At 43.2% G+C, this 21,710-nt stretch overlaps 1 protein-coding gene across 1 annotated transcript in view; it reads right to left on the bottom strand.

Moving 5' to 3' along the window:
• Window positions 1-21,710, bottom strand: part of tmtc2b (transmembrane O-mannosyltransferase targeting cadherins 2b) — a 176,023-nt gene that overhangs the window by 38,734 nt on the left and 115,579 nt on the right. Inside the window, exons 3-7 of the mRNA XM_014147934.2 lie at window positions 17,686-18,532; window positions 10,255-10,369; window positions 9,588-9,673; window positions 8,097-8,281; window positions 7,795-7,873 (exon numbers count right to left, since the gene is read on the bottom strand). Of these exons, the coding sequence (XP_014003409.1) occupies window positions 7,795-7,873; window positions 8,097-8,281; window positions 9,588-9,673; window positions 10,255-10,369; window positions 17,686-18,532 (1,312 nt within the window). The remainder of the gene's footprint in view (window positions 1-7,794; window positions 7,874-8,096; window positions 8,282-9,587; window positions 9,674-10,254; window positions 10,370-17,685; window positions 18,533-21,710) is intronic.

Raw genomic sequence — 21,710 nt, forward strand, 5'->3', positions numbered from 1 at the left:
TACAGCAATTCTCAACTTTTACTGTACCAGTGAATGGTGAAACAAAGTCCTCCTTTTTTAACCAGCTCATGTTTAAAACCAGAACAACATGTAAAAGCACCACTGGAGATACAACTCACCACTATAACTTTGCCGCTGTTGCCTCTCTGTTGTGCAGTCTGTCTCTGCATCTTCTCTGCTGTCACTCTGTCCTGGCCTGTCCTGTCCTGTCCTGTCCTGTCTGTCTGTCTGTCTGTCTGTCTGTCTGTCTGTCTGTCTGTCTGTCTGTCTGTCTGTCTGTCTGTCTGTCTGTCTGTCTGTCTGTCTGTCTGTCTGTCTGTCTGTCTGTCTGTCTGTCTGTCTGTCTGTCTGTCTGTCTGTCTGTCTGTCTGTCTGTCTGTCTGTCTGTCTGTCTGTCTGTCTGTCTGTCTGTCTGTTGTCACTCTGTCTGTCTGTCACTTCTAAGTGTTAATTGCTATTACGTCGAGTCAACATATTAAGGAACATCTGTGTCTCTCTTTTCTTCCTACTTCCACTGCACTCACCTCTGAGCTGTCTCTGCTAAGCCTAACATCCTTTCCCACAGTACTGTGCTGGGCACAGCAACATCCTTGTTGTGAATGAATAAACACATTTATTAGATAAAGAAGAACAATTACTGCCTAATAGATGACCAATGGCTCATAATACCTTATGAAAGCCTAACTACACTGAACAAAAATATAAACGCAATATGCAACAATTTCAAAGGTTTCACTGAGTTACACTTCATATAAGGAAATCAGTCAATTGAAATAAATGCAATATGCCCTAATCTACGGATTTCACATGACTGGGAATACAGATATGCATCTGCTGGTCACAGATACCTTAAAAAAGAAGGTAGGGGCTTGGATCAGAAAACCAGTCAGTATCTGGTGTGACCAACATTTGCCTCATGCAGCGCAACACATCTCCTTCGCATGCTCTACCAACTGTGGCTCAGTTGGTAGAGCATGGTGTTTGCAACGCCAGCATGGTGTGTGCAATGCCAGGGTTGTGGGTTGGATTCCCACGGGGGGCCAGTACAAAAACAAAAAATGCATGAAATGTAATGAAATGTATGCATTCGAACACTACTGCATGAAATGAAATGAAATGTATGCATTCACTACTGTAAGTCGCTCTGGATAAGAGCGTCTGCTAAATTACTAAAATGTAAAAAAAATGTATAGAGTTGATCAGGCTGTTGATTGTGGCCTGTGGAATGTTGTCCCACTCCTCTTCAATGGCTGTACGAAGTTGCTGGATATTGGTGGGAACTGGAACATGCTGTCGTACATGTAGATCCAGAGCATCCCAAACATGCTCAGCTTCCAGGAATTGTGTACAGATCCTGGCGACATGGGGCCGTGCATTATCATGCTGAAACATGAGGTGATTGCAGCGGATGAATGGCACGACAATGGGCCTCAGCATCTCGTCATGGTATCTATGTGCATTCAAAATGCCATCGATAAAATGCAATTGTGTTCGTTGTTCATAGCTTATGCCTGCCCATACCATAACCCCATGGGGCACTCTGTTCACAATGTTGACATCAGCAAACTGCTCGCCCACACAACGCCATACACGCGGTCTGCCATCTGAAACCGGGATTCATCTGTGAAGAGCACACTTCTCCAGAGTGGCCATCGAAAGTGAGCCTTTGTCCACTGAAGTCGGTTACGGCGTCAAACTGCAGTGCCAAAAAGGCCAAAATGAATATTAAATTCTTCGGCACCAGCTCTGATGGATTTTCCTGCAGTCATTGTGCCAATTGCACGCTCCCTCAAAACTTGAGACATCTGTGGCATTGTGTTGTGTGACAAAACTTAACATTTTAGGGTGGCATTTAACTGTCTCCAGTACAAGGTGCACCTGTGTAATGATCATGCTGTTTAATCAGCTTCCTGTCAGGTGGATGGATTATATTGGCAAAGGAGAAATGCTCACTAACAGGGATGTAAACAAATTTGTGCAAAATGTTTTAGAGAAATAAGTATTTTGTGCATATGGAACATTTCTAGGATCTTTCATTTCAGCTCATTAATGTTTTTTACATGTTGCATTTATATTTTTCTTCAGTGTACTTACATTACAAATACAAGTGCCTGGCTGCCATACATGTCCCCCCTATCCTAACAGTAAATTACTATTACATACAGTACCTACAGAAACTATTCACACCCCTTGACTTTTTCCACATTTTGTTGTGTTACAAAGTGGGATTAAAATTGATTTAATTGTCATTTTTTGTCAACGATCTACTCAAAATACTCTGCCAACATTGATTTTTTTTTAAACATTTGTAATAAAAAATGGTGAATCATAGAACACTAAAATATCTTGATTAAATAAGTATTCAACCCCCTGAGTCAATACGTTAGAATCACCTTTAATAGCAATTACAGCGGTCAGTCTTTCTGGGTAAGTCTCTAAGAGCTTCTCACACCTGGAATGTGCAACATTTGCCAATTATTCTTTTCATAGTTCTTTTATGTCTGTCACATTGATTGTTGATCATTGCTAGACAACCATTTTCAGGTCTTACCATTGATTTTCAAGCAGATTTAACTCAAAACTGTAACTCGGCCACTGTCTTCATGCTAAGCAACTCCAGTGTATTGTCATGCTGAAAGGTGAATTCCTCTCCCGTTGTCGGGTTAAAGCAGACTGAACCAGGTTTTCCTTTGGGAATTTGCCTGTGCTTAGCTCTATTCTCTTTCTTTTTATCCTGAAAAACTCCCCAATCCTTAACGATTACAACCATACCCATAACATGATGCAGACACCACTATGTCTGAAAATGTGGAGAGTGCAACTCAGTAATGTGTTCTACTGGATTTGCCCCAAACATAAAAATCTAATCAAATCAAATTTTATTTGTCACATGCGCCGAATACAACAGGTGTAGACCTTACCGTGAAATGCTTACTTACAAGCCCTTAACTCTATTTCTTGAACTGCATTGTTGGTTAAGAAAATGTTGACTAAATAAATAAAAAAGTAACACAATAAAATAACAATAATGAGGCTATATACAGGGGGTACCGGTACCAAGTCAATGTGTGGGGGTACAGGTTAGTCAAGGTAATTTGTACATGTAAGTAGGAACACTTTGTATTCAGGACCAAAAGTGAATTGCTGGGGCCTCCCGAATGGCGCAGCGGTCTAAGGCACAGCACTGATCCCGGCCGCGACCGGGAGACCCATGAGGCAGCGCACAATTAGCCCAGCGTCGTCTGGGTTAGGGGAAGGTTTGGCCAGCCGGGATGTCCTTGTCCCATCGCGCTCTAGCGACTCCTGTGGTGGGCCGGGCGCGTGCATGCTGATACGGTCGCCAGTTGTACCGTGTTTCCTCCAACACATTAGTGTGGCTGGCTTGTATGTTAGGTTAGTATTGTGGAGGGCGGCGCACAATTGGCCCAGTGTCATGCGGGTTAGGGTTTGGCTGGGGTAGGACGTCATTGTAAATAAGAATTTGTTCTTAACTGACTTGCCTAACTACAATGCTGTTGATCCATCCTCCTATCACCGCCATTAAACTCTGTAACTATTTTAAAGTCAGCATTGGCCTCATGGTGAAATCCCTGAGCGGTTTTGTTCCTCTCCGGCAAGTGATTTAGGAAGGATGCCTGTATATTTGTAGTGACTGGGTTTATTGATACACCATCCAGTGTAATGAATAACTTCACCCTGCTCAAAAGGATAGTCATTGTCTGTTGATTTTTTTTTACCCATCTACCAATATGTGCCCTTCTATGCGAGGCATTGGATAACCGCTCTGGTCTTTGTGGTTGAATCTGTGTTTTGAAATTTGAAATTCACTGCTCGAATGATGGACCTTACAGATAATTGTATGTGTGGGGTACAGAGATGAGGTAGTCATTCAAAAATCATGTTAAACGCTATTATTGCACAAAGAGTGTGTCCATGCAACTTATTATGTGACTTGTTAGATCATTTTTACTCCTGAACTTATTTAGGCTTGCAATTAATCTGTAAACATTTTGAAAAACATAATTTCACTTTGACATTTTGTGGTTTAAATCTCAATTTAATCCATTTTAAATTCAGGCTGTAACACAACAAAATGTGGAAAAAGTCAGCGGGTTTGAATACTTTCTGAAGGCACTGTATATAATATAGAGCCAAAATATAAAAAACCTGGCAGTACATGTGTCTAGCATCACTGGGACCAGAAGACCAGGGACCACACTGCCTGTGCTGGGCCCAGCAACATCCTAGGGTAACATTTTATTTCAAGGGTCCATAATTAACACTTTATAAGGTATTTACAAACTGTTTGCACACCATTTATGAACTATTCCTCCCACATTTGTCAATGTAAGTTAGCTAGTTATTCACACATGCATACAGTACATATATATTTCCGTGAACATCCTGTTTTGTGTGCTTGTTATTTTACCAGGTACTGCAGGAATGTCTACCAATGGCATGGCCATCTTTTTGTGAGATATTAAACTGGTCACTCAAAACATTTATAAAGTATTTATAAAGTATAAATAGCACTCACTTTAGATTGGGGAATGCAAAAATAATTTTCTAATGATTAGTAAATTGTTTATTAATGTGGGAGAAATTATAAATAAATGCTAAACACAATTTATGAATGCCTTATAAATGGTTTATTATGGACCCTTAAAATACATGCCTTATAGATGACCATTGTCTTATTTACTACCATATAACAGTGTAACTACATATTTAAGCAATAAGGCACAAGGGGGTGTGGTATATGGCCAATATACCACGGCTAAGGGCTATTCTTACGCACGACGCAACGCGGAGTGCCTGGATACAGCCCTTAGCCATGGTATACAAACCCCTGAGGTGCCTTATTGCTATTATAAACTGGTTACCAACGTAATTAGAACAGTAAAAATACATGTTTTGTCATACCTGTGTTATACGGTCGGATATACCACGGCTGTAAGTCAATCAGCATTCAGGGCTCGAACCACCCAGTTTAAAATTACAATTAGAGAATGTAATGTGTTACCCCCTGCCCACTTAGCTAAGTGTTTAAATAATAGGCTACATATAATTCAATAGAAGAGAATAGGGAGTGAGAAGGAGAAAGAGAGACTGCCAGTTCCTTAATGTTTTGGCTGTATAATACTGCTAACAAGTGACGGGCCTTTCAGCGAATGAAATAGGTGGGACTTTCCAGCCTCCAAAGGCGGTGGCTATGTAATGCAATCCGAAAGCGGAGTCACTCGTTACTACAAGCTCATAAACCCACTCGCTGGGCTGAAGAGACTGAGATTCAGAACCACATAAACATTTACCCTCTGTGGATAGGCCAAGTACCCCAGGGGGTCTTAGTACCCCTGGTTGGGAAACACTGCACTACATGACCAAAAGTATGTGGACACCTGCTCGAACAGCTCCTTCCAAAATCATGGGCATTAATATGGAGTTGGTCCCCACTTTACCTGCTATAACAGCCTCCACTCTTCTGGAGTGTTTCCACTGCTCCAGAGTCCAATTACAGCGAGCTTTACACCACTCCAGCCGACACTTGGCATTGCGCATGGGGATGTTAGGCTTGTGTGCAGCTGCTCGGCCATGGAAACCCATTTCATGAAGCTCCCAACGAACAGTTCTTGTGCTGAGGTTGCTTCCAGAGACAGTTTGGAACTCGATAGTGAGTGTTGCAACCGAGGATAGACGATTTTTACGCACTACGTGATTCAGGACTCGTCAGTTCGTTTTGTGCGGCTGATCCGTTGTTGCTCCTAGATGTTTCCACTTCACAATAACAGCACTTACAGTTGACCGGGGCAGCTCTAGCAGGGCAGAAATTTGACGAACTGACTTGTTGGAGAGGTGGCATCCTATGACAGTGCCATGTTGAAAGTCACTGAGCTCTTCAGTACGGGCCATTCTACTGCCAATGTTTGTCGATGGAGATTACATGGCTGTGTGCTCGATTTTATACACCTGTCAGCAACGGGTGTGGCTGAAATAGCCAAATCTACTAATTTGAAGGTGTGTCCACATACTTTTGTATATATAGCGCATTTTGGGGTCAATTTCGACCAGCCCACCCCAATAAAAGATGGTCCGGCCCTTCTGGCATTTGCCAGAATTGCCATTCAGCCAATCCGCCCATGCAGGTGGCTGGTGAGGAATGCTAACCTGCTGACCTCTGAGACGATCAACAGACATCTCCGTGTTCTTCATTAGCAATGGCCTGTAATGTGCCCTTAATATACCCTTAAATACAGGGTACTCAAGCATGTAAATGGTGTCAAATATAAGACACCATTTTCATTTTTGCTCATGATAAGGATCAGAGTTTGGGAAGTCTTTTGTAAGCCAGTATATAAAGTATCCAAAGAAAGTCCGCTTAATGTTAGAAGAGATATATTTAAAACTGTTCTACATCAGCACAAACTTTTTTTACTTTCAGATCAGATGTGAGATATTGTATGTCCTATTTGGGTTACAGAATCCCCAGACTTAATACATGTCCTTGTCAGCAGCTAGTATATTGACTGTTATGATTATGATACGGGCAATATGAATAGCTTAATCTATATACATATTTTTCAGACATGGTGTAAAGCGGGTAACAGCAACCGACTTTGTGCCTTTCTAACCATCAGATTCAGATGGAGCTCTGTGAGGGAGCACAGACACGGACATAGAATTTGAAGTGAAACGAATCTCAAGGACTTGAAAACCACATATAGTGGAACATTCCATTGCACAGTTGAGAGGAGGGGTGTGCGGCAGATTAAGACCCAAATTTGACCCAGACAGCCATGTAAACTGCCAAAAGTTGCCAGAAATATGGGAAAATGCTGTACCACCCAACCTCCCACAGCTCTTACAGCTTTCAAACTGTTATAGATGATTTGGTCAACAATTGGACATAATCTCAGCACCGCTGTCAAGCTGAATTTGACTCCACTGGTGAATGTACTGTATTAGGGGGGCTTGTTGGAATTCAGCAAGAGAGTGAGAGTGAGAGAGGGAGGGAGTGAAAGAGAGAGACCAAGAAGAAAAAGAGAGAGGGAGAGAGAGTGAGAGAGGGAGAGAAATAGAGAGTAAGAGAGAGAACGATAGAAAGGAACAACATGGGGGAGCCACAGAGGGAGCAAAGGCAGATTGAGACCATTGAGTGACAAGGGTGTGAGTGGAATCGGGGGTCACATGAAATTAAATATTATTGTTTTTTGCAATCAAAAGTCACAACTCAGTCTGCAGCTGCTTTCACATGACTGTAACATGAGGAGCGCGGTTATTATTGCAGTGGAAAGCAAATTAACTGCGTTAACGCACAGTGGAAACCTCAACATTGGGGCCTCAATGGGTGCGTTGAGCTGCTGCCACACACCCTGACTTTGATGCCGGTTTACGTATCTTAGAAAAAAAAACAGATGAAGATTTATAAGACGTTATGAAAACAGAGCACCTTTAAAACGAACAACCCTAGGCAGAGTCTACCCTCCGAAACCATGCTAATCTGTCATGCTTACTGTAAGCCTAGCTCAGCTGACGAGCTCGACCCTGGCCACAAGCAATACAATTCAATCCTGGGACCGTTCAGGTGGAATAAAGTTCAACAAACTCAGGTAGAAGTACTGTAAATGGAGCCAAGCTAACAGCCAATAGCTGACACAATGGTTGCAAATGTACCACCACACTTCTAAAAACTTGCATTCCAATCTACCAATCTTCTATTCCATTTTAATATTATTTTTCTCACAAAAAAATAACAGCTTGTGTGTTTGGTTTGAGAGAAAGAGAATTGCCACTTACCCATCATGTTATAGAGGCTCTGAGGTGCAAATTGTCTTGGCATTTTCTGTATTGCTTCTTTATACACCGAGAGGGCCTCCTATGAATTAATAAAACAAAAGGAACCATCCATTAGGCACGAGGGCCCAACCAAGTCATTTCTCTACTGCAGTCAATGGAATGGTATCAACCACATGGAAACTATGTGTTTGATACCATTCCATTGACTCCATTCCAGCCATTATTATGTGTGTATGTTTGGTGTGTGTGTGTGTCCCTGTGAGTGCGTGTGTGTGTATATGTGTGTGCGCCCTCCATCCTACCTCCTGATGCCCCTGCTCATGGAGCAGCTTGCCCAGGTTGTATAGGCAGCTGGTAACGGAGCTCTTGTGGGCGTGGGGGTCTTTCAGGTTCTCGTCGGGGATATCGGCGCAGGTCAGGAAGGTCCTCTTGGCTTCATCCAGTCTCCCCTGGTTCATCAGGACGATCCCTGTGTTCAAGTAGGCTGCTGCAGGGGGGAACGAGAGATCAAATACACGATCAACATGCAGGCAGAGACTAATTAGGCTCTATGGGGCTGAAACTGGTCATTATCAAGCGTCTTTCGGAAATAAATTGGCCACCCACTGTGGATCAATTGGCTGCCACATCCATGGGGTGCCAATAAATGTTCAAGACTCGTGGAATGTGAATGGGAGTCTGCGGCGTGGAACTGGCTCTACTAATACTGTATGTGTGCCCCAGCATGCCATGATGAAATGTAGACTACACTAGTGTCCTACCTAGCCCCTCTCCTCAGTTCTCTCTGTCCTTTGTCCATCCAAAGTGAACTGGCCAAGTTCCAAATTCTACTCAACAATCCCATTCTAGGAATAAATTGCATATATTCCCTTGGCTAGAGTGTTGCTGAAGACTGTTTCCATTAAGGATGTGTGCCTGAAAGGGATATGAGAACAGTGTGAATAGAACTGTCTATCATTAGAGCTTTTCTATCGTCATGGAGATGGCACTTTGGAATCGTTACTTGACCAGATTCCAAGTTGGACCATCTGTCAGTTAAATGCAGTGAAGAATGGTACAACCTTGACAAATGACATCTATTATCTGACTTGCTCTCATTCCTTCACTTCCATCACCACGACCACTGCTTTAGGTAACTCATTCATTTAGCTATCGCCAGTAAAAGACGGGGTAATTGCGTAATGAATGAGGACTATGATCATCATCTTGATTATATTCATCATTATTAATTACACTTTGGGAGACAAAGGAAGGGAAATCAAGGACTCCACTGTTTATCTGTCATCGGTTGATGGGGAAAACAATGGGGAATAATTGAGCACGTGAGAGTGACTTCTGCTAACCAGGCAGTGTGACAGCTGAACGATGCTGATAACGGGCTAGCAGGAAGCGTGCATGAAAGAGTTAAGGTAAGACTCAAGGAAAACTAGCACCATTAAGGGAGAAGGAGAGAGAAAGAGGGGGATAATGAACTAACAGAAAACATGCATGCAACTTTCCTCAAGGTAAGAGAGGAAAACAATCATCATTGAGCGAGAGAGAGAGAGAGAGAGAGAGAGAGGAGAGAGACTTTGACCTCGATTCACATTAAATTAAATTATGCAATAGTTTAATCTGTCGGCATGTGGTCCTTGAAAGCTAATCTACAGGTTGTATTCAATCATTCATCTAGCAATGTAGCAGGCCTGCCTGTGCCCTCCCTCACCCTCAGTCCCATTGGCAGTTGCCTGGACATTGGCACTGTGCAATACCAAGAGCTGGAAATTGTTAACAAAAAGAGGAGCTGTACTTACAAGCTAGAGTCGGCCTGCTCCCGATGGCCAGTTTATAGTAGTGGAGAGCCTCAGAGAACTTGTTGTTTTCTTGTAGCAGCAAACCGCTATAACAGAGAAAGAAGTAACAGAGAAAGTTAGGGACTCTCACGACTACAAATCTCAACAGAAGTGACTAATTAACATCCAATGTGTCTGATAAGACTGAATAACATAAGACAACAAGGTAATACAGCTTCCTAGTAATTACTAGATTAATATAATTGGAAACAGTGCCGTAAAATAAAATGCTACTGTACCTAATCTCTACATCTGTTCGAAACAATCTAAAAGTGGAAAATAATCTAAGGTTCTGTTGAGTAACACCTAAAGCCCTTGGGGCTAGTGTTGAGTATTGGCTGTGTGCTGGCTGTTGTCCTACCCTCATGCGGACACAGCATGATTAATAACCTACTGTCACAGAGACAGCAGGAACACAAAACACAATTTCCTCTCTGTGAAGACCACTGATCAATAGAAAGACGTGTGTGTGTGTGTGTGTGTGTGTGTGTGTGTGTGTGTGTGTGTGTGTGTGTGTGTGTGTGTGTGTGTGTGTAAGGGGAGACAGTGATGCTCATGTATGCACACAGAGTCTATGCTGATGTAAAAAGGGCTTTATAAATACATTTGATTTGATAGGGACACTCACAGGTTATACAGCATGTCTGCCATGTTCCTGCGGTAGTAGAGGGCGTTCCTGTACGCCTGCTCCGCCTCCGCCATCTTGCCCTGGTTCTTTAGGACGTTTCCCAGATTGCCCCATGCTGATAGAGGGAGAAAATAAGGTTAACAGGGTCAATCAACATGGCTGCCAGCCTCTTTCGAACTCCCTCTATCTCGGCCTTAGGTTTTTATTTGCGTATCTGAAGAAGTGCGAGCTATTGTTAATCACTCCCTGTTCACAGGCACTTTCCTCACTGCATTAAAAAACTGCTATGGTGAAACCTCTTCTGAATAAAAGTAATCTAGATTATTCAGCTCTTAGCAATTTTCGGCCAACCTCCAACCTTAAGGAGAATTCTGGAGAAATAGTTTTTCAAACAGCAAAATAATTTTTTAAGTGCCAACTGTATTTTTTTTATTCCAATCTGGCCTTTGGGCCCAGCACAGTACAGCACAGAGACAGCCTTAGTTAAAGTGCTAAATTATCTAAGCACCAACACAGATGCCAAACATGTACTGTACTCCTGTACTCCTTGTACTCTTGGATTTAAGTGCTGCATTTGACACTGTTGACGATGATGTCCTTCTGGACAGACTGGAGAGATCCATAATGGCGTAGCAGTCAGACGTGTGTTTTTCTTGTCGCGTGTTAATTAGTCTGTAAATAGTCTGTTTTTCGTTTTTATTAAAAATATATTTTAATCTCACTTTCCATCTACGAACTAAACATACTTTCCTGCAACCAGCCTCACCCAATGTGGTACAGATCTGCTATTTGTTTATACCTTATAACTGGAACCTCCATCAGAAGCTAGCCAGCAAACTAGCTACTAGCTACTAGTCATTGTTTGCCACTGCTAGCGGTTTTCACCTTAAGCTCGGACACTAGCCAGCTTTAGCTCGGACAATTACCTGCCATTCTGCACGACTGCACGATATCAACCCAGAGCATATCGGACTGCTTTTCTCCACCACATCACCGGATTCCTGCCACAAGCTCTGGACCATTACACCGGATCATCGCAGCTAGCTAGCTGCAACCGAGTGGCTCCTGTTGGCTAACGCCTCTGTCCAAAAGCAAGCACCAGTTAGCCTTGAGCTAGCCTCGAGTTAGGCCCATCTCCTGGCCAGCCGACAGAGTATACCAGCTAATTCTTGAGCTACAATACCTCTTTTGCCAATTGGCCTGGACCCATATTGTCGATACGGAGCCCCGCCAATCCATCACGACTGGTCTGCCGACGTAATCGTCCGATGTTTCAACAGGCTTTTCCGTTGCGGTGTCGCCGAAGACCCATCTGCTAGCCCCGGCCTGCTAGCTTTCTGAACGCCGTGTCTCCCGCTCGCCTAGCGTAGTAGCGACTACCAAACGGCTCCCTGACTCACCTATTGCATAGACCCTATGATCACTAAGCTACACAGCTGATGCCTGCTGGTCTGTTCATTAACACTGTACCTAATTTTGTTTATCTGTCGGCCACAGCCTCGAACTCAGGTCCTGTGTGTACCTAACTGACCCTCTCTGCCCATTCATCGCCATTTACCCGTTGTTGTCTTAGCTCTCCCGACCAACACCTGTGATTGCTTTATGCCTATCTCTAATGTCAATTTGCCTTGTCTACTGCTGTTTCGGGTTAGTTATTGTTTTATTTCACTGTAGAGCCCCCCGCACCCCCCGCAGCAACCTGCCCAAGCCCCCCTCGCTTCTCCTTCACCCAAATCCAGATAGCTGATATTCTGAAAGAGCTGCAAAATCTGGACCCCTACAAATCAGCTGGGCTAGACAATCTGGACCCTCTCTTTCTAAAATTATCCGCCGCAATTGTTGCAACTCCAATTACTAGCCTGTTCAACCTCTCGTATCGTCTGATATCCCTAAAGATTGGAAAGCTGCCGCGGTCATCCCCCTCTTCAAAGGGGGAGACACTCTAGACCCAAACTGTTACAGACCTATAGCCATCCTGCCCTGCCTTTCTAAGGTCTTCAAAAGCAAAGTTAACAAACAGATCACCGACCATTTCGAATCACACCATACTTTCTCCACTATGCAATCTGGTTTCCGAGCTGGTCATGGGTGCACCTCAGCCACGTTCAAGGTCCTAAACAATATCATAACCGCCATCGATAAAAGACAGTACTGTGCAGTCGTCTTCATCGACCTGGCCAAGGCTTTCAAATCTGTCAATCACCGCATTCTTATCGGCACACTCAATACCCTTGGTTTCTCAAATGACTGCCTCACCTGGTTCACCAACTACTTCTCAAATAGAGTTCAGTGTGTCAAATCGGAGGGCCTGTTGTCCGGACCTCTGGCAGTCTCTATGGGGGTGCTACAGGATTCAATTCTTGGGCCGACTCTTTTCTCTGTATATATCTATGATGTCGCTCTTGTTGCTGGTGATTCTCTCATCCACCTCTACGCAGATGACACCATTCTGTATACATCTGGCCCTTCTTTTGGACACTGTGTTAACAAACCTCCAAACGAGCTTCAATGCCACACAACACTCCTTCCGTGGCCTCCAAATGCTCTTAAATGCTAGTAAAACTAAATGCATGCTCTTCAACCGATCTGTGCCCGCACCCACCCGCCCGACTAGCATCACTACTCTGGACGGTTCTGACTTAGAATATGTGGATAACTACAAATACCTAGGTGTCTGGTTAGACTGTAAACTTTCCTTCCAGACTCACATTAAGCATCTCCAATTCAAAATTAAATCCAGAATCGGCTTCCTATTTCGCAACAAAGCCTCCTTCACTCATGCTGCCAAACATACCCTCGTAAAACGGACTATCCTACCGATCCTCGACTTCAGCGATGTCATTTACAAAATAGCCTCCAACACTCTACTCAGCAAATTGGATGTAGTCTATCACAGTACCATCCGTTTTGTCACTAAAGTCCCATACACTACCCACCACTGCGACCTGTATGCTCTCGTTGGCTGGCCCTCGCTTCATATCCGTCGCCAAACCCACTGGCTCCAGGTCATCTATAAGTCTTTGCTAGGTAAAGCCCAGCCTTATCTCAGCTCACTGGTCACCATAGCAACACCCACCCGTAGCACGCGCTCCAGCAGGTATATTTTACTGTTCATCCCCAAAGCCAACACCTGCTTTGGCGGCTTTTCCTTCCAGTTCTCTGCTGCCAATGACTGGAACGAATTGCAAAAGTCACTGAAGCTGGAGACTTATATCGCCCTCAATAACTATAAGCATCAGCTGTCAGAGCAGCTTACAGATCACTGCACATAGCCCATCTGTAAATAGCCCATCCAACTACCTCATCCCCATATTGTTATTTTGTTTTGCTCTTTTGCACCCCAGTATCTCTACTTGCACATCATCATCTGCACATCTATCACTCCAGTGTTAATGCTAAATTGTAATTATTTCGTCACTATGGCCTATTTATTGCCTTACTTCCCTAATCTTACTACATTTGCACACACTGTATATAGATTTTTCTATTGTGTTATTGACCGTATGTTTGTTTATTCCATGTGTAACTCTGTGTTGTTGTTTTTGTCACACTGCTTTGCTTTATCTTGGCCAGGTCGCAGTTGTAAATGAGAACTTGTTCTCAACTGGCCTACCAGGTTAAATAAAGGTGAAAAAAAAGCCTCTCTGGTCCGGTTCTAAAAATAGATATCACATGTGGTGTTTTGGGTCCAGTACTGTTCAGTTTATATGTGTTACCCCTTGGCAGCGTTATCAGAAAACACAGCATTGGTTTTCACTGCTATGCAGACGATACACAACTTTACATTTCTGTGTCACCAGAGGATTTTAGCTCCAGAGATAAATTATTAGACTGTATTAGTGATTTAAATACTTGGATGGCTCACAACTTCCTCCAGCTAAATCAAGACAAGACCGAGGTCCTTATTATTGGAACCAAAGCACAGAGAAAGAATCTGGCCGCACATTTTAATAAAGATAAAACACCAGGTAAAAAACCTAGGTGTCATTTTAGATTCTGAACTCAATTTCGAACCACACATTAGGAATGGGACCAAAATAGCTTTTTACCACCTGAGGAACATTGCCAAGTTACGGCCGTTTCTATCTCAGGCTGGTACAGAGAGACTCATCCATGCTTATATTACAAGCAGGCTTGACCACTGTAATGCTCTCATGTCTGGTCTACCCAAGGAAGCCATTTGTCAACTGCAAAACATACAGAATATTGCAGCATGGTTACTGACCAAGACCAGACGGAGAGCACACATTACACCGGTTTTCAAGTCTGCACTTGCTGCCTGTGAGTTTTAAAATCAATTTTAAGATGATTCTATTGGTTTTAAATCAATCCATGATTGTGCACCCCAATGCATGTCAGCCATGCTTTTGAGTTATGTACCCAGTAGGTCCCTCAGGTCCTCTGGCACTGGCCTTTTAGTCATTTTTAAGTCTAGGACCAAGAGGCATGGATAGGCAGCCTTTAGTTATTATGCCCCCAGCCTCTGGAATAGCCTGCCAGAGAACCTGAGGGGGGCCGAAACTATTTAAAAGAGATCTTTGCTTTTCCTTAGAGTGCTTTTTTTAGACATTCAGTTTTTATTGTTATTCTTTCCTTTTTTACCCTCTTATGTTTGTTGTGTAGTAAATATTTCATTGTTTTTTATTCTTTTTTTTCCTGTGAAGCGCATTGCGTTGCATTGATGTCTAAAATGTGCTATATAAATAAAGCCTGATCCCAGATCTGTATGTATTGTCTTGCCACGTCATGTCAAAAGTCACTTCAAACAATGACCATAGGGGTTGGCAAGACAGCACAAACTGATCTGGGAACAGGCTGCTTTTTACCCTCCTCATTGTGCAGGCTGGGACAGAGGGCATATCCACAGCTGGTACTGAGCTACTGGGCCCAGAGACTAAGGAAAGAAAGACTCCCCAGGGAGTCAGTGTGTCAAAGAGCCCAATTATTTCCAAACAGAAAATGAATGAAATAACGGTTCCATACGACTGCTCTATAGTATATTCATATAGAGTGAACATTTAGTCTGGTAGACTGGAAAATGGTGCAATCAATCTCAGGGGTGTGAATGGAATAGGTATAGTAGCTACATTTCTGTTGTCAAGTTTTTCCTATGAAAAATACATCTATATTGATTACTGCTTTACCTCATATATAGATGAAAATGCACATACACTAGATGATCAAAAGTATGTGGACACCTGCTCGTCGAACATCATTCCAAAATCATGGACATGAATATGGAGTTGGTCCCCCCTTTGCTGTTATAACAGCCTCCACTCTTCTGGGAAGGCTTTCCACTAGATGTTGTAACATTGGTGAGGGGTCTTGCATCCATTCAGCCAAGAGCATTAGTGAGGTTGGGCACTGATGTTGGGTGATTAGGCCTGGCTCGCAGTCGGCGTTCCAATTCGTCCCAAAGGTGTTTGATGGGGTTGAGGGGCCTAGCCCTAACCATGAAAAACAGCCCAGACCATTATTCCTCCTCCACCAAACTTTACAGTGCATTGAGGCAGGTAGCGTTCTCCTGGCATCCGCCAAACCCAGATTTGCCAGATGGTGAAGAGTGATTCATCACTCCAGGGAACTGCTCCAGAGTCCAATGGCGGCAAGCTTTACACCACTCCAGCAGACGCTTGGCATTGCACATGGTGATCTTAGGCTTGTGTGCGGCTGCTCGACCACTGAAACCTATTTCATGAAGCTCCCGACGAACAGTTATTGTGCTGACGTTGCTTCCAGAGGCAGTTTGAAACTCAGTAGTGAGTGTTGCAACCAAGGAAAGATAATTTTTATGCGCTCCGTGCTTTAGAACTCGGCGGTCCCCTTCTGTGAGCTTGTGTGGGCTACCACTTTGCGGCTGAGCCGTTGTTGCTCCTAGACGTTTACATTTCACAATAACAGCACTTACAGTTGACCAGGGCAGCTCTAGCAGGGCAGAAATTTGACCAACTAACTTGTTGGAAAGGCGGCATCCTATGACTGTGCCACGTTGAAAGTTACTGAGCTCTTCAGTAAGGCCATTGTAGTGCCAATGTTTGTCTATGGAGACTGCATGGCTATGTGCTCAATTTTATACACCGGTAAGCAACGGGTGTGGCTGAAATAGCCAAATCCACTCATTTGACGGGGTGTCCACATACTTTTGTATATATAGTGTAGCTTGACAACCAGATCGACTGAATAGTGTTCCTCTTCAATATTTTAGCTTGACAACTAAATCAATACTGTAGCTAAGTATGGACAGTTGGGATCCATCATGTATACATATGAGCTTATGTATGCACTTATGCACTATTTAACTGGGTCTATATACTGCTGAAGGCAGTAAGAGTAAGAGGACTGTGAACATGAATGACAGTGAACAATCTGCCCCTTAGACACTGGTTCTTCATGCCCTCCTGATGGCTGTATAGGAGGGGAAAGACAAAGAGTGAGTCATTCGGGTTACATTTCATAAAAATGTATCAAGTGCTCAGTTATGCCAAAGGCTCCTTTGCGCTATGCATTTATTTGTTAGTTAAGGTGTCTGAGAGAGATATCGCCGAAGTCTCAATAACAATAATAGGAAAGCTGAGCAGAGAAAAAAACAAGTCAATAACTTTACCCTACCCTCTAAAATGTGACTGTAAATACATTAAGACCTTTTAAAGGGAATATAGTACAACAGAAACCTTGCCATGTGGATTTGTTCCGTCTCTTTAACTGTGTTTTCTCACAGAACTTATTCTCAATGCTTAACAGAGTGTGTTACTATTTCAGACTCGGCCCATTGCGTCTCTTCACACATCGTATGAGGACAGTGATCCAGGGAAGGAACGTAGCTGCTGCTCTGAGTTGCGTTGCCAGGATAAACAGCTGTCGTGTATCAGCCCTGCCGCAGAATCTGAAAGGGAAATTAGCTAACACAACATGTCCTGCCGTTACCTCTGTCCTTAGCCCGGGCTCACTATCTCAGGAGTAACACTATTAGCTATGCAGTACTCTCTGGATGACCGTGACCCTACATTTTAACGTTTGAATATTCTAGTATTGTAGTTTCCCCCTCATTGCCAATCAAGCAGGGATGTCAGTGAAGATGTCTTCCAAAAGTAAGAAGGAGAGAGACTCTAGTCTGCCATACTGGGATATTTAGTAGGTTTACAATGGAGGCTTTGTGTTGAAAGGTCCTTCAGTCATGATATACTGCCTGGAGAGGATAAACTGTCTGGAAGCAGATATACTGTCAACAATTTAACAAGGAGCTCTGAACACTCATGCTCACACCTCAGAGTACATTTTAAAAATCACCCTTTCTTTCACTCCCACATTAACAGGGAGTAGCTGTCACGCTATCACTTAACGTGATGTTACTTTAGATCATACAGGGTCAGCCTGTGAATATATTATGTGAGAATGTTGAAGTGTGTGTGTATGCTTGTCGATGTGTATTACCTTTAGCAGGATTCACGTATATTCCTGACTTGTAGAGCATCTCCTCGTTCTGCCAGTCCTGGTTCCTCAGCACCGTTTTAACCCCAAACAGCAGGACCATGGCGGCGCTACAGTACACCAAAACAGTCCTGGAGGACCGCCGCCTCAGCCGCACGTACAGGGACCTCAGCCCCACCGCCAGCAGCAGACAGAAGCCCATACTGGGGATGTACAGTACTCTCTCTGCTATCACAAAGCCCACATAGAAGAACAGGTTGGTGGCAGGGAGGAAAGGGATGGTCAGTAGGCCCAAGGAGAACACCACTACATTCTCAGTGGTGGGCAGTCGAGTCCTCGTGACGTAATGCTTTTTGGTACCGTTTTGTGCACTGGCAGGGTGAGGCTCTGTTTCAGAGTTTGTGTGGTCAGGGATGTCAGGGTGGAGATAGCTGTGTCCATTGGTGTTGGACCTCCCGTTCCCGTTGGTTACATGATGGGCTTTTCCGTTGGTCTCCTTGCCCTTGACCCGGTGGGTGCAAAGCCCAAACCAAGTCAGGAGGAGCAGTCCCACATAGAAGGCCACGGTATGAAGGTTCCTCCATTCGACAATGCCTCTGATCAGAGGCAAGGCGTCCATGGACCAATCGAAGCTCAGCGTGTCCGGGCAGAGGAGGAGCCACATGTTTACAGCGGGCAGGTAGAGGAAGGTGAGTGCTCGGGTGAGAAAGGACGGGGAGTCCCCCGCTGGGTTGTCTGAGTTGGAGAAGTTGGGTGGTTTGTTACCCATCCAGTAAAGGCGGCAGACCAGCAGAACAGCCCCCCAGGCAGCCAACAGCAACACACTCAACAGCAGGTGGACGTTCTTCCTCTGGAAGAGAGAGAAAACAACAACAGAGCTGAAACTAGGAGGAACGGCAATCGACTGGAAAGCTAGCAGCAACAGCAAGAACATATCATGAGAAGCTAGAGCCAAAGTTGTTTTCTGGTTGATTGGTGATTTTTCTAACTCTTGGAGTCTTCGCATTTGATTTTGATCCAGGCCATGTCGGTAAATTGAGCATAAGATTGAATGTAATAACTGGAAATACAACACAAGAAAGTATAACGGTTTGTAAACGGAAAAGGAAAAACACAAGAGTGTGTTATGTAACTTTATCTGAAACAAAAGCTGTGTTCATGCACAATTTTCTCTGCCAAGCGTTAGACTGCATCTTTAGAATGTGTTGCAAAAAATAGTCACCTACAATGGATTTTATTGTTATGTTTTGGCTGTGATGTGTGTTTTTAAACACCCATGAACAGGAAGATATCAGTTAACAGTTGCTTGGGCTTATAAACCAACAGGAAAAAAGAAGGGGAAAAACTGCCCTGTGACTCTCTTTGACTCAAGCCAAAATAATCACAGCTACGCTGGATTCATCGACTGTTGCTGAGCAAATGTGGTCTTACATCATAGCATTCACGTATTCCGTGTTGTCTTTCTCTTCACAGACCTGGCCTTTGCGGACATGTCAAAATAAACGCCAGAATACGGGCCCATAGACGCTCTTAACTGTCATATTGCAGGCTTGATATAAAACACTTTGTGAAACTCCTACATGGAAATTATTGTGAAGTATGTATTTATAAAGCGTTTGAATCTTTTACACTTTGGTGGGAGCGCAAATAAAAAAGCTGGCCTATATTGTTCCCAATAGAACAGTTCCCGCGGTAGGATCAACTGGCCATTCTTACTGTGTTTATTTTGGAAAGAACACTCCCGCTCAAAAAAATCTTTATGGCTTCCCTTTCACAATAACGCCAACTAATATACGCAGGGAAACATTCATTTGTGCCCTGCAACAGTGCTCTGTGGTCATGAGAGGTTGATACTGGCACAGCACCCAATCATGAGGCTATAATACATAACATATAATATCTTACCAATTTTAGATGCATTGTAATTGACTAATTTCCCCATAGAGATTGAATGAAAAGGATCAGATCATACTGCCTATCACAAAGTGACATTACACAGACAAAGCCCTGGAGCTATGCGATGGACTTTAATTCGTATCATTCCTTAGAGATCTCAAGATAATAGACCTCCCTCACAGACATACACGCAATAGAGTATTGGCTTTTATTCCCCATGTGCTGTACAGTATTCCTTTGGTACGTACACCCCTCTTTACCATTTAAATAGAAAGCCATGGCTGGTGTATTGCTGAAATCCCTTTAAGTCCATTTGATTTGCCCTCTTCCATCTCAGCATGTCAAATGGATTATATGTAGCATCTACTGTATGATCAAATACTGGGTCGTTCCATGAAATGCGTGCCCTTTGATATTCCATGTATAAGTGTTGCACCAATATTGCATTTTTAAAGCCTGTTTCATTAATTGACTTGCCCTTTAATATACACCACATGGAGAATTCAACAAATCTCATTTTTTTTATATGAATAAAAACTTTTTTGTCATTTTCCTTCTAGGAAGATTTTAACCCATTTAATCCCCAAAAATGTTACCATCATTGTAAATCTCTACTTATTTTGTTGCTTTGACAAAGTAATTTCTGAAGATTATTATTTATTTAATGTGATTATGTATTTCATTTATGTCTATCCCTCATTTTAAGGTCAACCCTGTTACGTGAAATTAACTTTCATTTTCATGAGGTCAAACAATACCTTTTTAAATATTTTTTTCTAAAGAAGCATTGAACATCTAATTGTCAACCCATAGTGTAAAAGCAGGTGAGCTGGTTTTACTCTTTTTGGGAATTTCCAGGTGTTTTGTGCTGGAAAAGTGGGCGAGTCGAACATACCGTATACAGTATACTGTATATATACAGTACCAGTCAAAAGTTTGGACACACCTACTCACTCAAGGGTTTTTCTTTAGTTTTACTATTTTCTACATTGTAGAATAATAGTGAAGACATCAAAACTATGAAGTAACACATAGGATCATGTAGTAACCAAAAGTATTAACCAAATCAAAATATATTTTACATTTGAGATTCTTCTAAGTAGCCACCCTTTTCCTTGATGACAGCTTTGCACACTTTTGGCATTCTCTCAACCAGCTTCATGAGGTAGTCACTTGGAATGCATTTCAATTAACAGGTGTGCCTTGTTAAAAATGTATTTGTGGAATTTCTTTCCTTCTTTATGCGTTTGAGCCAATCAGTTGTGTTGTGACAAGGTAGGGGTGGTATACAGAAGTAAAAGACCAAGTTCAAATTATGGCAAGAACAGCTCAAATAAGCAAAGAGAAACAGCAGTCCATCATTACTTTAAGACATGAAGGTCAGTCAATGCGGAAAACTTCAAGAACTTTGGAAGTTTCTTCAAGTGCAGTTGCAAAAACCATCAAGCGCTATGATGAAACTGACTCTCATGAGGACCGCCACAGGAAAGGAAGACCCAGAGTTACCTCTGCTGCAGAGGATAAGTTCATTAGAGTTACCAGCTTCAGAAACCGGCAATTAACTGCACCTCAGATTGCACCTCACAGAGTTCAAGTAAGAGACATCTCAACATCAACTGTTCAGAGGAGACTGCTTGAAACAGGCCTTCATGGTCGAATTGCTGCAAAAAAACACTACTAAATGGCACCAATAAGAAGAAGAGACCTGCTTGGGGCAAGAAACACAAGCAATGGACATTAGACAGTGGAAATCTGTCCTTTGGTCTGATGTGTCCAAATTTGAGATTTTTGGTTCCAACCGTTGTGTCTTTGTGAGACGCAGTGTAGGTGAACGGATGATCTCCACATAGGTGGTTCCCACCGTGAAGCATGGAGGACGCAATCTGATGGTGTGAGGGTGCTTTGCTGGTGACACTGCCTGTGATTTATTTAGAATTCAAGGCACACTTAACCAGCATGGCTACCACAGCATTCTGCAGCAATATGCCATCCCATCTGGTTTGCACTTAGTGTGACTACAATTTCAACAGGACAAGACCCAAAACACACCTCCAGGATGTGTAAGGGCTATTTTACCAAGAAGGATAGTGATATAGTGCTGAATCAGATGACCTGGCCTCCACAATCACCCG

The sequence above is a fragment of the Salmo salar genome, chromosome ssa16 (assembly GCF_905237065.1).
Source record: "Salmo salar chromosome ssa16, Ssal_v3.1, whole genome shotgun sequence".
NCBI classification, from domain to species: domain Eukaryota; kingdom Metazoa; phylum Chordata; class Actinopteri; order Salmoniformes; family Salmonidae; genus Salmo; species Salmo salar.